This window comes from Hippopotamus amphibius, chromosome 11 (assembly GCF_030028045.1).
Source record: "Hippopotamus amphibius kiboko isolate mHipAmp2 chromosome 11, mHipAmp2.hap2, whole genome shotgun sequence".
In the NCBI taxonomy this organism is placed as follows: Eukaryota; Metazoa; Chordata; class Mammalia; order Artiodactyla; family Hippopotamidae; genus Hippopotamus; species Hippopotamus amphibius.
In genome coordinates, this window is record NC_080196.1 from 13,803,848 (window position 1) to 13,821,041 (window position 17,194).

The 17,194-nt window shown below is 39.8% G+C and overlaps 1 protein-coding gene across 1 annotated transcript in view; it reads left to right on the plus strand.

The window, feature by feature from the left end:
• Nucleotides 1–3,669: 3,669 nt before the first annotated feature.
• RNF144B (ring finger protein 144B) overlaps nt 3,670–17,194 on the plus strand; it is a 76,719-nt gene continuing 63,194 nt past the window's right edge. Inside the window, exons 1-2 of the mRNA XM_057698827.1 lie at nt 3,670–4,755; nt 16,081–16,284. Coding sequence (XP_057554810.1) covers nt 16,117–16,284 — 168 coding nt within the window. The 5' untranslated portion in view covers nt 3,670–4,755; nt 16,081–16,116. The remainder of the gene's footprint in view (nt 4,756–16,080; nt 16,285–17,194) is intronic.

A 17,194-nucleotide genomic window follows, 5' to 3' on the forward strand; every position in this document is an offset into this window, starting at 1 on the left:
ATTTTGACTTCATATGTAGTTTGACCACCATGCCACCCTGAACGAATCTCTGGCATAGCTTCTTTCATATTATTTTGTAATGTTCTTAGTCTTATTTTGTATTGTGTCTTATTCTTAGTTCTATACTCAATACCCTCAATAAATGTTGAATGTATGTGTAAGATAAACCCCGTTAGATCCAACAGAAAAATGTGAATGAAATGGTAGCTCTTTGAAAATGAGAAGTGACCAAATTGTCAATGGCAGAATACCATGACCTTTGCCTTAAATATTTCCCATGGAAAGAGAGTTGCAGCTATTGCAGAAGCTGATTTCCCAATATTTGTGTTCTTTCATCTGATTTCTTGAAACTGAACAAATCATTTTAAAAAATGTTTTAACGCAGCATGTAATTAAGATGTTGAGTCTAAGGTATGTGTTACTAACATATACTAAAGTAGATGAGAGGAGTAATTTCAGTAGCATCAGAAAGAATCTTGATTTTTCTTTATATTAATTAATGAGAGTAATTTTCTAAAAAGAAATTCCATTTGTTGATTTCCTTCTTAAGTAGGACTACAATGCATGTTATATATATATAGTTACATATTACAGAATATGTTACATATTACGTAAGTATCTTATACATATCTAGTAATGTAGTACTTATATTTCTATATTTGTTTTTTGACTTACTTCATGAGTATGCTTTAGATTTAGTTTGGTCTTGCTTTTACATGACTTTAGATATGTTACAAGTTAATATAATTCCTATGGTTTGGATTACTTACCATTAGTGTCAAGATTTTGTTTGCTGTTTGCCTTTTCTTTAGGAAGGTCTATAATTCATATTAGGAAACTCCCTATTGTGACGAAGGTCAACATGACTGCAGTCTTCGGTGAACAATGTGTAACATGTCCATCATTGCTCAGAAAGATAAAAAGTAGTTTTGTAGATTGCAGTGGCTGGATTTTACTTCTCAGACTGAGATATCAAATGTTACATCTACTTTTGCAGTCTAAAAGAAGCAGTTCCTTCTCAGGTTTATATGAGGGCTCTTCTTTTACCTATCTTTTAAATAAATACTGGTATTCCTTTGGGTTCTCTTTTTTGATCCCTTTCTTTTTTCTGTCCGTTTCCCTTCCTTCTAAGATGAATAACACTGAGTGAGTTCCCACTGCGTATCAGGCCAGGGCCATGCTGTACGTGGTTGTGTACATGAGCAGGTTGTGTACTGTGCAGTTCTGGGAGGTGACATTCGCTGCTCCCCCCTTCATGATTCGTATAGTGCCACCAGACACTGTGCTAGCTACTTTACAAACCTCTCATTGAGCCTCTTAGCAACCTATGAGATGAATATCATCATTTCTGTTTTATCCATGAGCAGCTGAGTCTTGGGTATAATAATGAGTGGATGATAGAGTGTGGGTCGAAAGCCCCTTTGTCTCTCTACAGCATGCTCCCTTTTGTGAGTGATCTCAGCTTTTGGTAATCTCATCCATGGTCACCACCTAAATGGTGGTAATTCCTTAAAGACCCTCCACTCTAGATCACCCTCTGTTGACAGCCTACTAGACAAGTCTTGCATATGTCCTAGAGACACCTCAGGTTCTGCAGCATTTAAACTGAATCATCATTTTCCTTATGGCAGCTCCTCCTTTATTCTCTCAATTAGTGGTATGGGCAGCCTGTGCTCTTCTTTCTCCCTCACCCCCTACATCCAATCAGCTATCAGGTCCCATCAGTTCTATTTCTGAGATCTCTCTCCACTTGTTCCTTTCTGTGCTGGTTGCCACTACGTTAGTTCAAGCCATCATTCTTTAATTCTGAATGCACCTGCTCTGTCTGAATTATGAAAAGCATCACCTAAGTCTGACATCTCTACGCATTTGCACTGGCTCTTGCCTCTGACTGGTTCACTGTCTCTCCACCTCCTCCACTTGGCTACTTGAAGTGTCAGCTTTAAGTCACTTTCTCAGGGAAGCCTTCCTTGATTCTTTTCACCAACCCCTTTCCTTTAGTTAAATTCTTCTCTGTGCTCCCATAGCACATCATGTTTAAGTCTATTGTATCACAAACATACACATCATAGTACCCTGATAATTGATTTGCTTGTCTGACTCCTTCCCTGGACTGAGAGCTCTTTGAGGACAGGGGCCGTGTCCAACTTGTGTCTGTCTCCCTAGCATCCAGCAGCTTGTCTGGGAGTAGGTCAATACATGCTTGAGAGGATGAACGTACACCATGGATTTGTTAGGCAGATCTGAAAGAGTTTTGATTACTATAGCTTTGTAATGTAGTTTGAAATCAGATAGTGTGATTCCTCCAGCTTTGTTCTTTCACAAGATTGCTCTGGCTGTCTGGGGTCTTTTGTGGTTCCATACACATTTTGGGATTGTTTGTTCTATTTCTGTGAAAAATGCCATTGAAATTTTGATAAGATTGCATTGAATTTGTAGATTGCTTTGGGTAGGGTGTACATCCTAACAACATTAATTCTTCTAGTGCATGAGCATGGAATGTCTTTCCATTTATTTATGTTTTTTTTTCAATTTCTATATCAGTGTCTTGTGGTTTCAGTATTCAGATCTTTCACCTTCTTGGTTAAATTTATTCTTAGGTATTTTATTCCAGATCTGAAAGACTTGTTAACATAATGCTATAGTGTTCTACATGTTTATTATGTCCTACTAAAATTTGAATGCAGATTTTATGAACTTGAAAATAATCGGTGTCAATATTATTTAATTATACAGTATAGTTTTTCCTTCCATCTGCCATTTGCAGCAGCAGGAAGCATGATTATTGCTTCACCCATGTTTTCATTCATATTAGCAGTAGCTTCTTCCCTTATCCTGTTGACAAGAGATTCTAAGAGATTATAACTTAATTGCATGGCTATTGAAAAGTAGATTCTGTTGAACTTTGGTTTAGGGCCCCAAAGTTTTATATTGACACTGATGGATAAAGTAACCTCTTAGAGGGTGCTTTGTTTATCTTTCCGGATTCCTGTACATCAATAATGGTCACTACACCAAGAAAATCCCTTGAAATTGATTATCCCAGAACCTAAGCCACTGCTAAATTTGAAGTTAGACATCGTGGGGTGGTTTTCATTAACAAATACCGTTTTCATTCTAACACAGATTTAGGTCTTGTTCCAGCTCTGCCCCTATGTGGTTCAAGCCTACCACTTAAATCTCCCTGGACGTTAGTTTCCTCATTGTTAAAGTTAGGTGTTTGGACTAAATTAGCTAGAGAGACTTTCCAAGCTCAACTATCCTTCAGTCCTATTATTTTGGGTCTCCACTGTATGTTCTCTTACCTTCTCATCTCCCTTGTCCTCCTCCCTTCCTCCCCCACTAGTGGACTGATCCTCCTGCCTGTCCTGCCATCATACACAGAGATACACTGCGTTCTTCTGCACTTGGCTTTCACCTCGACGTTTTCTTCAACTCGGAGAGCCGACGAGCAGTTTGCTTGTGTCCTTTGGCGCAGTGCCTACGGCCGATACTTCACTGGCACGCTCGGATTTCTTCCACAAAGGGCTGTGAGTCCCTTCCTTTTAGGAAGCACATTCCTGACTGTGGTTGCAAAAGTAGAGTGAGGGTGCCGAGGGAGCTCAGAAAGATTCCATATGGGAGCAGCGACATTTCTAAATTGCAGCTTTCACCAGATTTGGGACTGTGACTGTGACCTATGGGGAGTGTGGGGAGTGAGTAGGTATGTAATCTGTTATAAATATCACATAAGCTAAGTGTCTGAGGTTTCGGAGTGAGGAGGGCACATCCTAGTACCCCACAGCTCCTGAATTACCTCGTTACATTTTCTTTAGCTGGAGTGCAACCTGTTAGGTTACTAAGCAGTTCCTCACATAATTTGTTGACTAAGTACTTCCAGCAAAACCATTGTTTCATAAAAGTGTGCGGGTAAACTGACTGTCCTGATTTGATTTGCCTGCGTTCTAACTATCTTTAGATGCGAAAGGACAAATCAGGTACAAGGTGTTTTGGATGAGATGCGCACGGGAAGTGTTTCTACAGAAACAGTTTTCTGGCGAGGTGGGAAGGCAACCCTGGGTTATTAGAAGTAGAAGCAAGAGACTTAAAGAGCTGGGAAGGAGGGAGTAGAAGTAGAAGCAAGAGACTTAAAGAGCTGGGAAGGAGGGAGGCAGTTGTCCTGGAAGAACGCGTACAGAGAAGCAGCGAGTTCTGAGAGCCAGTAGGCGAAGTGTCCCTGTCGGGGCAGAGGGAAAGGACACCCAGGGACTGTGGCTGGTCACCCTGCTCGGGATTTCTGCAGCAGCCGTCCCAGAAGGACAAGAGAGAGGTCCTGCGCAGGAGGGCTGGACGGCTTGGGCGCGCTAGCAGCCGGATTCAGACAGGGTTAAGACCATCACCTGCAGTTGAAGTGCGACCCAGATGGGAAGTAGGAAGTGCCGCGCCTGAGCTTCCTGTATAAATAACCGCGCGGCTCCCGGCGCTGCTGCTGGCGTGCTGAGCCCCACGCTCTGCAAGGTTCCCGGGCATCGCAGCTGCGCCCCGAGGCAGGAGGCGGCTGTAGGTACTCCTCCTCCTCCAGCCCAATAGGTCTGGGAGCCCGAGCCCTGTTGCAGTCCTGCAGAGTGCAGAGCTGTCAGCCGCGGAGCTCGGAGGAAGAGGGAGAGAATGCAACAGCTCCTCGTCCCCAGCGTGCGAGCAGCCCCGGCTGGCGGTGCGCGCGAGGGAGGCTGCTGAGAAGCCCGGCGGCCGGGAGGAACGTAGCTCTCCCTCCAGGTAGGTTTAGCGAGCTTTTTAAACGCACCAGGCACTGCAAGACAGCTGTGGGGTTGGGCTAAGAAAAGAAAAAAGGACGGGAGACTAACTCTGATACCACGGTTGTTAGCTTCATTTTCTGCCTCCAGTGCTTAAACCGTACAGAACTGCATGCATTCTGAATGCCTGAAACACCTGTTAACTTAAAAAACCAGGTATCTTTGTAGAGGTAAAAAGAAACGAGTTTAATTTTCAATAAAACAGTTTCTACAGAATGTATTGTAAAATTCAAGATTAAATCAAACCTCCCAGTGTCTTCAGCAGAGACCAAAGTTGGTATAATCTCAGATGTTTACCTTCTGCTATTTGGAAGTACACAATGATACGTTGACATACCTGGATATGGATAAGATGTTATGTTAGTGGAATCTTGGTCATATATTATGCTGGTTATTTTGTTGTGTAATTGCTGATAAAACGGGGTGAAACTGATCTTATACTGCTGTTCTCAAGTTTAAGTTAAAATGAAACTGATTCCTGTATCAGCAGAGAAAAGGTATCTTTAGCTTAGCTCTTCCAGGGTACCTTTTGTTTTTCTTATTAGTTTCAGGCATTCTGCTGTAAGTCTACTCCTGAAGCATGTACTTCTCACACTCGGATTTCTCAGAAATCATTTCCCCTTTCTGGAAAAATGTTCTCTGTCTGCATGCTTGCCCTATAGTCTCACTTTCTTACTTCTTCCTGCCACACGTATCTTATCAAAACATTAGCTGGGGATCGCAGTAGGACTAGCAGTGTTCTTCTGATTTGGCATCTCTGGAGGTTTATTTGAACTATGAATTAAAGAACAATGTATCTAACATTTCTGAAGCAGCCAATTGGGGGTGTCTAGGCCCAGAAGCAAAATAAATGAACTTTGAGATGAGTCAGGTTTTAGGGTGTGGGTAAGAGGCAAAAGGAACCCAGCCAGTCTTCACTGAGTTGCTGGCTGATTAAAGTATCTGGCTGCTGTAGCTTTCACTGAGATGAGCCTCTTGGTCCCCAGTCCCTTTCACATCTAATTCCTCTGCTGGTCCCTCCTTCTCCTTCCTCTCTTCTCCCTTTTCAATCCTAGTCCTTTTCATGGGTAACAGTACCTTCAGTGTTTCTGAAGCTATCTTGGGGAGGAGAGAGAGGGAGAAAAAGAAAGATATCTCTAGCAGATCCACAGGGCCACATGGAGAGAATTGTGTTAGGAAACCCCAGACTGCATTTGCATGAAACTCCTGCCTTCCTTTTGCACACCTGTAACTGGAATTTTATACTTTGTGTGTGGGCATAAAGGCAGAAAAGTGGGAAAGAAAATAAATTGTTTCAAAAAGTAGCCTCTGCCTAATTGGAACTCTCTTGATGAGTAAACAAATTCAAGGTATGGAAAATGTAAAAAGATATCAAGTAGCAAAATAGAATTGCTTGGCTTTTTATTTAAAACAAACAGGAAAAAAAAATCACCCCTCCCCCCTAGGCCCCCCCCCCAAACCAATCACCCTAGATAACTTGCTTCTACAGTACTGTGCTGGACGTGAGTTCTGAATGTGGTCAAACACTGTCCATTTACCCAGAGTTTTACAAATATTTACAGTCATCTATGCCAAATATCTTTGTGCTGAGCCCCGAAGAACATTCTCAGCATTCAAAAGCCCCATTCTCATGAATGGTTTCAGTTCATTGGCAACTTAAAGGCATCCAGGCTTCCAAACTAGGTCAGTTTAAGACATGTCTTTTTTTAAACATAATAATTAGTTTTTGGGTCTTCCAGATTATGATCCAGGTTTTCAGAGCCAAACCCTACAGCAGAAAGGAAAGTATGCTCTATCAGAAGGAGAAAGCTCATTTTATTTATGTAGTAAGACTATTTAGCTTTCTGGAAACTATCTGTATCTTCAATAATACAAATATTTTAATCTGAGAAATTTATATTTAAGTTTTCCTTTTTGAAGAGTTGTTTCAATATTTTCGATGTTTAGGAACGTTTAGGACATCAGAATCATTGCTCTGTACTGTTTCTGCTAGTCCTGGCTTCTGTGTTTCCCCTGGCCTTGACTTCTGATATTCTTTCTTGTTGAGTGAGATTCTTAGTGTTTGAAATCTCTAGTTTGAGGTAGAGGTCAGCAATCATGCTGAACCCAGATGTTAGTAGAGGAACAAAGTCCAGACAGTTTGGGGACTAAACCAACTTTGTGCAACTGATTATTTTGGAGATGGGAAGTGGGCCAAGCTGAGCTTTGGGAAGCAAGTATCTGCAGCCACTGCTCTTAAGTATTGAGACTTTTTTTTCAGGGATGCCTGCCCACATTTATTGAAGTGTCTTAGCTACAACAAATTATCAATATTTTAAGCTTTGAATTTCTAGAAGTGAATACAGATGAGACTCAGGCCCTGAATGTTTTCTCTCCTCCATGTGCATTGGAGAAGTTATCTACTGTGGTAGTGAGTGACTAGAGGTTGAGGATATAAAGATGTATAAAATGTAGCCTCTGTCCTGAAGGAATTTGAGTAATCTTGGAAGTGACTTTAGACTAGAATGATAATTTTTTTTGGCCACTCCCCTCATTATGCGGATCTTAGTTCCCTGACCAGGGGTAGAACCTGTGCCCCCCCTGCAGTGGGAGTATGGAGTTTTAACCACAGGACTACCAGGGAAGTCCCTAGGATGGTAATTTTTACTCATGTTGTTTTACTTGTGAATGAAAAATACTTTGATGTTTGTCATCTCAGTTATGTTTTTATTTTTTTGTGTTTTTTTGGATGATGTTTCCCTGGTATCATCTGAGCGTTAAGTAATTTGAAGAGGCACAGGAGCACCTAAGTTAATTTATTTAATTACTTTAATTTTAAATCCTTTTTTTTCACATTTAGGCATATGTGGGTGATCTTGTACTAATGTCTTATTTTTATTAACATTGGCATTTGCTCTTTACTTGGTTGATGAGTATATCTAAACCCAATTCATCATGCTATAGTAGTTATTAAAAAATGGAAAGCTAGATATTAAAGAGTGAAAGTGATCAATACTTGTGCAACATGGAATGAGAAAATTCTCATCTGTGATTGGATCCCTTCCTTGAATTGAAAACATAACAGTCTAAGTGAAATATGCTTCTCTTATTCATAGCTGGGGATACTTCTGATCACATGGCTTGTGGTAGCTATTAAAGAACATGCTTTGAAAGCTGTGTCTCATTGGTTTCTAATTCCTCTGCAGTCATGAGTTTGAGTCTCAGAAGACCTTAAGTCAACTGGTTCTTTGTCTTTCTTGTAAAACAAGACTATCTCGTTTCTTTTTAGTTGGACTTGTGACTGAAGCTATAAACCCACAAATTGTCCTGTGTATGATTATATAAAACTGTCTGTTGACATCTCCTCAACTAGTTTACTCTTTGTAAGTGTGGAATTCGATTCTTTGTGGCTTGACCTTATTTCCTGCATTTTGCCTTTTCCTGCATTTGATTCCCTGAGAAACTAATTTGGCAAAGATGTACAAAAATACACACCCTGCACCTTGCTTAGTGTGGGTTGGAGGCATTCTTTTCCCAAACTGGTTTTAAATTTGTGTCTATAAAATGTCCATATAAAACTTTTAACTTTCACAGGAGAGGGTGATATTTACGCATGCTTTTATTCATTTGCAGAAAACATTTTGATTTAGATATTTGTTCTTTAGCAACTGTAGTTTCTTGGTAATGTCATGACTTGGGAAATCAGCCTATCTTGCTCTATGGGGCTTTCTGAAATAACACTTCTCCTTGATCTGTTAATTACATCATTGTCTGACCTGCCTTTAAGTGGCGTTCCTTCCTGCTTCTGAGCTTTGTTGTTATGCCAGGCAGGGGGAAGGCAGTTATTCAGCAGGGCTCTAAGAATAATTGTGGGAGGCAAGGGAACCACTGATTAAAAACGACGTGGGCAGGGCACCGCGATGGTGTTGAGGAGGGACCTACAATGATGAATGTGAAATTACAATGCCAAAAATATCATTGAGCTGTTATTCTCATATTCACTCCTACCTTCTCTGATAAATTTTTATTGTTAGAAAAGCTGGGAATGGATTTCTGCCTCTTGGGCCTTACTTACCTTGTAGTGGTAATGAGAACATGGAAAGAAGGCAAGGAAAAGAAATGCACTTTTTAGAAGAGGGATAGGCATTTTGCAAATGTTGAAACTTAATATCCCAGATGCCCTGTACTCTATAAGGTTTAGAGTTAGCTTATCACAATATCATGTACTTTGTTGGTCATGATCTCATATCTCTTTCCATATATTTCTCCTATATGTTTTGTAGGAAAAAAATATAAAAATTAGATCTGATTATTCTCATCTTAAAAAAATAACTGAGGTCATAGAAATGTTAAGTAACCTTATTATGCTAATCATTTCACAAAATATATATCAAATCATTATGTTGTATATCTTAAACTTACACAGTTTTTTGCATCAATTATGTCTCAATAAAGTTAGAAAAAATAGACATTAAAATAATGGACTTTATTCATTACATAATTTCAAATAGCAAAGAGACTGACTAGAAAACGGTTTTTGATAATATTCCAGATTCCCCTCCTAAGGGAGTGTCTGCCCTTTTCACCCACAAAAAAATTAATAGAGATATATTTGTATATCAGTTCCTTTTTTAAAAAATAAATTTACTTATTTATTTGTTGGCTGTGTTGGGTCTTCATTGCCGTGCACGGGCTTTCTCTAGTTGTGGCGAGCAGGGGCTACTCTTTGATGTGATGTGCTGGCTTCTGATTGTGATGGCTTCTCTTATTGCAGAGCATGGGCTCTGGGTGTGAGTGCTTTAGTAGTTGTGGCACATGGGCTCAGTAGTTGTGGCTCACAGGCTCTAGAGTACAGGCTCAGTAGTTGTGGTGCCTGGGCTTAGTTGCTCTGCAGCATGTGGGATCTTCCTGGACCAGGGCTCGAACCTATGTCTCCTGCATTGGCAGGTGGATTCTTAACCACTGCACCACCAGGGAAGTCCTCAGTTCCATTTTTAGAAGAAACTGGGTCTCCAGGTTACAAAATTATCATCTTATTGTCATCCTGGAACCTGTCAAGACAAAGATGTTAAAACTAAAGAATTTTAGACTGAATATTTTTTCATGTCTTGATTTCCCCTGAATGAAGCTGTGAAGCAGTGGGGAAGAAAACAGAAATTCCCTTTCCTATCATAGTGATAAACAGTGTTTTGCAACAATGCTACCAGCTCACAAAGCCTGAGTACATGAATATTTACCTCCATTATCTCTAAGAATTAAGCATTTCTTGGTTTTTTTTGGTACAGTCAGCCCTTTTTATACAGTCAGCCCTTTGTATTGGTCGTGGTTGGTGAAATCTGTGGATGTGGAAGCTGCAGGTGCAGAGGCCGACTGTACTAGGCTGTTTTATATAAGGGATTTGAGCACCTGAGGATTTTGGTATCTGCCAGGGGCCCTGGAACCACTCCTCCACGGATATCTAGGGACAACTACTACAGAATAGTTTCTAGTCTATTTTATTGTTTTCAAATAATGATAAAGTATCTTTTGTGTGATGCTATGTATCTAGTCATTGGCCTTAAGCATTATTTAAAAAACAAATAGGTATAAAATATACTTGAGTAATTGCATTTCTGTGATTACTAGTGAGGCTGCCTGTGTTCCCATTTGTTCTTACTCTCTCTAAAAGTATTAGAACTGTTTCTCTGATGTTACTGGTTGTGCACTGGTGCATCTAGTCCTTGAATGGCTGGAGAGTGGATCAAGGATGTAAAACGGGAGTAGAACCACAGCACTAGCCAGTAAGGAGGTCTGCATAATTCCTTGCCTCACTCACCACCAGTGTCCATAGCCCTTGCTACTCTACCAGCCAGCTGGTCTACCTTCCATTCCAGACTGTATTTAGGGTAGAATTTCAGCAAATGGCTAACAGCTGATGATGGTCAGCACTTTATTAGGTTCAGTCAGTACCATTCGAGTCACTAATAGCTTTTGTTTAGAACGTGAACCAGCAGTGAAATAAATCATTGCACTGGGCAGAAGTGCCAGGGTCAACACAATGCTAATTTTCAGATGTGTTGAGCTGGTTGCCTGACATGTCAGTCTTCGTCGATATGGGGAGGGCTTTTCTAACAAGGCAGAGATGGGACCCTTTTTTCTTTCTAACTCTGCTAGAGTATTGGCTTCCTGAGGATCTCTCTCCATCATACAGGCAGCACTTCAGCCCTGCCTTCCCCACCACCTACCCTTCCTGAAAACACTTCCCTTTGTTAGCTCCCTACTTCTCAGGATGACTCAGTGTCTTGCATGGGCATGTAAACATTTTGAGAACATTTCATGTGTCTTTTCTTCTGTTTTGTCCCTTGTTCTTGAGTAACTCTTAGACATTCATAGCATGGCCTGGAATTAAGACCCCTCACCACAGATCAACTGGATTTTTACATAAATTAATATTCCTATTACATCAGTAACGTCCAGCTGTTTCATAGTGTTAGCTTCCTTTTTCTCTTAGTCCCTTTAATCGTACTTTACCAATTTATCTAAATCTTAAAGTTTTTGTAGATGATGTAAAAATTCCTAAATAACTAGACAAGTGTCCTAGGAAAACATTATCCTCTGTAATCATGTTATCTTTTTGTGCAGTGGAATAACAGCTATGATTTTGGGTAGTGAAATAGACATAAACTACATTAGTTAAAAGTACTTTAAATGTTGGCTCCCTCACTCACTGTATTTTTGGAGCAGATTGCTTTTTCAGGCCGCCAGCAGAATATGAAAATTCCTTATACATCCTGAGCTTTCCAGCAGTTTCTGAAGCATTCCTTTCTTTGGCAATTCTAATGAAAACACAAGAGGGAAAAAGTGACTTTCCTGTTCTTTCCTATCAGAAGGTAGTTGCTTCTCATATAATGAACACTTTGTAGGGCAAGAGACGCTCAGGGAGTAGGCAGAGCGGCTGATTCCCTTTTCCTGGTAATTTAGTGCAAAATCAGGTGCTTTAGAGTGGCTTTCCTTCCTTGCATGCCCCAGCCAATCTGTCCTGCTATGTAGTTACTTATAGTTAAGCAAATGAGACTTCTACAATCTGGGTGAAGCCTGCCCTCACCACTCCACCCTCAACCCTGCCACTGACTTCAGAACATTTGAACTTGAAGTCAGCTTGTCAGGTTTTTCTTCTTCCTAACATGGCTCTTACATTCTCTAGCAACATTCTTTTCCCATTGAGTTCTTGACATTCAGTAAGAGGCTCAGTCACACTTGTACTAACTGTAAAAGTAATTATAATTGTTACTGTTTTAAATCAAGCAAGAGGGTGGAATGTTCAAGTCACTTTCTTATTTGAGGTAAAATGCAAGGTATGAGGCAAAACAAGTTGAGCAAGCCAGTAAGAATGAGTTCCTGGCTCTTTGGAAGGAAGACTTTTCTGGAAGCCTGGAGGAGAGTGTGTGTATTTTTAGTGTACCTATGAGGATGTGGTTCCATGAGAGGGTCAGTCGTCCTCTGGCTACCACCTCTGTGCTTCATGCCGGTTAGTTTAGTAGTTTATGGGGGAGCGGGGGTGGGCGGGGTGAGTTCTACTAGTGGTGGTTTCATGTTGTGGAGGCCAGTGAATCTTAATAAGAGAAAAATGAAGAAACACTAGGACACCTTGGAGCCATTCACAAATATCTGAAGTGTGGGGGAAATTCATCTAGAGGACTTCGGGATTCTCCTGATCATTGCTTGAAGAGCTCAATTTCTAATGGATCAATGGTGAAAAGATTTCTTGTTTGATATTCTTTTCCTGTGATGTGCTCACTGTGTATCACTCATTTCTAAAACATGCATTATTGATTTTGCCGAGAGTGAAAACCAAAGGGCAGATTTTCAAACCATGCATGGTGAAGCTTTCAGCTTCCGTGATGGTGTCTGGGAAGCTGCTGAGGGAAAGGTCAAGGGCACCTGGCTGGGGTCTCCCTATATTGTCTCAGCCAGCGCTAGTCTACCTTATCTCTTTTATCCAGTGGTGGTGTACTTAAGATTTTGTTTCTATAAAATTCCATTGCTTTAAAAATATTTGAAACCCTCACTTTGGGGAACTGGGGTTATTGTACATAGAAGAATAAATCACTTCTTTTTGAAGAATGATTTTGAATTGTTCACATCTCAAAGAGATGAAATATGTGACTTCTTTCCTCTGTCTCAGTCACAAGTTCTGCCTTGATTGGAATGCTTGGAATTTTTTAAAACAAAATCAGTCTCTGCTTTGTAAAAAGTTTTTATATTATAAAAAATTATATATATTATATATTTTTAAAATTTTATATATATAAATTTTAAGCCACTTTATTGAGGTATAATGGATGGACCCAAAACTGTATGTATTTAATGTATATAACTTGATGAGTTAGGAAATAAGTATATACCTACGAAACTGCATAATATCTACGGTTAACAATACTGTATTGTATACTTAAAAATTTGCCAAGGGTAGATCTTATGTTAAGTGCTTTTAGCACGCACCAGAAAACAATAATAAAGGGGCAGGAGATGGAAATTTTTTTATTTTTACAACTTTGATTTCATAGCCCGTAGGCATGTAACTCACAAACTAAGGAGTAAAAACTTAAGTATATGGCAAGAAACCAGATTATGTTTCAGATGTCCTTGATTCACACTTCTCAGCCTGCCTTCAAAAGAAGACAATTTTGAAGAGATAACCTTCTAAGAGGTACCCCATTATGTCTTCGTTGTTTGAGTACATCAGCCTGTTATATGGCTCCTTCTAAAAAATGGGTTGAGACTGTGAGAAATAAATGTGAGACTTTCCTGAAGAACACCTAGCTCTCTTGCTAGGTTGGGAGAGCAGGAATTATCTATTCTCAACAGCTTCCTCCACACGGGCTGTTAGTGTAATTGGCATTTGTGGTGTGGGATGTTTCTGGCCTGTCATTTCCCACCTTCCCTACTCAGGAAGCATTTACTGGCTTAGTTCTTCTTGTTGTGTGACTTGGGATCCCTCTTTTTGAGGGGGAAGAGAATTCAGAATATGAGCAGTGTTGGGGAAATAGAGATGAAAAGACAGATGAAAAGACATTGTTGATAAGATGATGTGTGTTACCAGTGGGGGAGTCTTGGAGAAGAAAACAGGTGATAGTTGTGTAAGCATAAACTGGGAAATGGGGACAAGTAAAATCATTCACTTTTACCCCTGATTGACCCTAAAGGGAATTTTTTTTTAAACTTCAAAATCCTGAATTTAATGTGCAGGTTGATTTGAATTTAATTTGCTCTTGGATGATGGATCATCAGTAGTTAATCGAATAAGAACACTGTGTCTGGAACCGTATTGGTCTTTTCCCAAGAAATATCTGTCATATTGGAACCCAGTTGTTGGTTAGCTTCCTATTCAATTTATTTTTGGTCAAGTCTTTTACTACTACTCAAGGAGTAGGTGATGAACCTTGAATACTTCGGGTGACTACAGTTAGAAACAGTTGACTCTTTCTGATATGACACTAAGAAAGTTAACACAGATAGATCTCATAGATTTTTTTCTTTCTAATCCAAATCTGTTTTTTCCTCCCATATTTTAGTACTGTAATATGTTGAGACTTAAGTCACTGGGGGACTATGTAACAAATGCTGAATACGTAAAATAATTTCTTTTGCCCAAAATTGGGAGGAAGAGAGTTTGGTTCTTCTGGAGGGAGAGGATACAATTATTTCTACAGCCAAATTTATTAGAATTGGCCATACTCTATTAAAATAGTAAGAGGGGGACTCGAGGGGGGGGAGTCAAGGAAGGGAGGGAATACGGGGATATTTGTATAAAAACAGATGATTGAACTTGGTGTACCCCCCAAAAAATAATAAATAAATAAAATTTTAAAAAAAATAGTAAGAACTTAAGGATTTTGCTTTTATTTAATCAGAACATGAAATTTCTTGATGTGATATAAACTATGGATCTGTAGGGAAATTGTTCTCACAATTATTTTACCTCTTTATAAACATTCTGAATAAAAACAATCTAATGGAAGGGCTTCAGTTATAATTTTTATTTTTTCGGTGTAGAAATGTCCTTTCCTATATGGTATGTATAGAGATAAATTTTATTTTTGTGCAGTTTCAGTGATCTTATGATAACCATAGTCATGGAATTCATGTCTCTCTCCTTTCTTTCCCTCCCTCTTCTCATATCTCTCTCTCCCCCTGCTCTATCTGTCCACATAGTATCCATTTGTGAGGCAGTTCTGGTGTAATGGACTAGGTGCTGGACTTGGCCTTGGAAGATGGAGATTTGAGTTTTGCTCCTCCGTGTTTAAGTTCTGAAAACTTTGGGAGATTACTTAACTTCTCAGGACCTCAATCCATCTACACATTATCACTGTGGTTGCAAAAGATTAAATACTACATGTGAAGGAACACAATTAACACTGACACCTTATTGGAAATTTTTTTATTGGAGTAAAATATACGTAACAAAATTACTCATTTCAACCATTTTAACTGTAATTCAGTGGCATTAAGTACATTCACAATGTTGTGCAACCATCACATTTTCCATTTCCAGAACTTTTTCATCATCTCAGAAACTCTGTACTCCGTTAGTGATAACTCTCCACTTGCCCTTCCTCCAGCTCTTGGTAATCACCTTTCTACTTTCTGTCTCTGTAAATTGGACTGCTCTAGGTACCTCATATAAATGGAATCATGCAATATTTGCCCTTTTATGTCTGGCTTACTTCACTTAGCATAATGTCTTCAAGGTTCATCCGTGCCATCGCATGTGTCAGAATTTCATTCCTTCCTAAGGCTGAATAGTATGCCACAGCATGTTTATATCCCATTCTGTTCATCCATTCATTCATTGATGGACATTTGGGTTGTTCCCGCCTTTTGACTGTTGGGAATTAATGCTACTATGAATGTTGGAGTGCAAGTATCTGTTTTAGTCCCTGCTTTCAACTCTTTTGGGTGTACACCCGGACGTGGGATTGCTGGATCATATGGTAATTCTGTGCTTAACTTTTTGAGTGACATTCTGTTTTTAAGTATTTTTTGAATCTGTTGAATTGATCACAGCAATGCGATTCGTAAATGGTGTGCTTCTTCCTAGTGGTCTTCTAATTTCCATAGTTAATATGAGTCAGGACACTTACATTTCCAAACTCTAGGAATAGGTTGCCAAGGTGGCAAGCTCTCTAGCCCATGGTTCTCAGAAATGCATTTGCTGTATGCTTAGATCATTGAGGGTGAGGATTTGCCCTGCTGGTGCCCAGATGTGTTGGTTAAACAAGAGCTATATCAATGGATATAATATTTTCTGCTTTGGGCCTTTCTGTAGGGACTGAGGAGACTGAAGGACACTGAAGACAGGCTGATGGGCTCAGTTGGTAGGCTCCACTATCTCACCATGACTGCCGCCGAAAATCCCACGCCTGGAGACCTGGCTCTGGCCCCCCTCGTCACTTGCAAACTCTGCCTGTGTGAACAGTCTCTGGACAAGATGACCACGCTCCAGGAATGCCGGTGCATCTTTTGCACAGCTGTAAGTTTTCCTTGAGGCTTTCATCAGGAGAAAATAGAGGGAAGAACTATAAAAGTATAGGATATATTTCTCTGGCTTACTGAGAAGCCAGAGTTTGCTACAGTATGATTCTGCTTGGGAGAGCAATTCCACATTTGGATATGATTCCAATTCTTGAATGGTAAATCCGATATTTACTGAGTTTAAGGTAGAGTGTAACGTGTATGAAATTTAATTAGTGGTTGAATAAGCAGCGTCTTTCTGTTCTTAAAGCTCTAGCTAAGGAACAAAATAGACATTTTTAACATGCCTTAGTTAACTACCACCTGTAAGAAGCTTATCAGGTGTTTTGAATGATGGAGAAATAGGTAGCAATTTACTGAATTTTCTTTCATGTACTTGCTCATCTCCTACAAAGCACATGGTATACAACTGTTTCGCTTTGTTGAATTTCCTTTGTAAATTTTTTTTCTATTTTCACAATATGCTGAATGCTGCTTATTCCTCATTATAAATATAACCCTATAAATCTTCAGAGGTGGGCTTTTCTCTTTTAGTTTGGCGCTTGGTATCAATGCCCGTGACCTTGATTGCATGCATCCCTTGAGGTTGGTTGGTTGAAGAATAAAGATAGGAAACAAACTGATGGGTTCAAAGGGACTACTATAAGTGTGAACCAGATGGTCTTGTTCAAATTTTCATTTATTCAAGCATTTTTTTGAGCTCTTACTATGTGCTAGGCACTTGATGTTGGGAATAGAAAGATAAATAAGATACGCCTCCTGGAAAAGATGGACACATTGAAGGAACTATACAGGAGTTTGGTGAAATCAGGGATGGCTAGAAGTAGCATACGGCAGGAGTGCCTCACCCACGTTAGGGGTGGGAAGGGGCTGCCTGGTGCAGTGCTCTCTCAGCTGAGGCCTTAAAC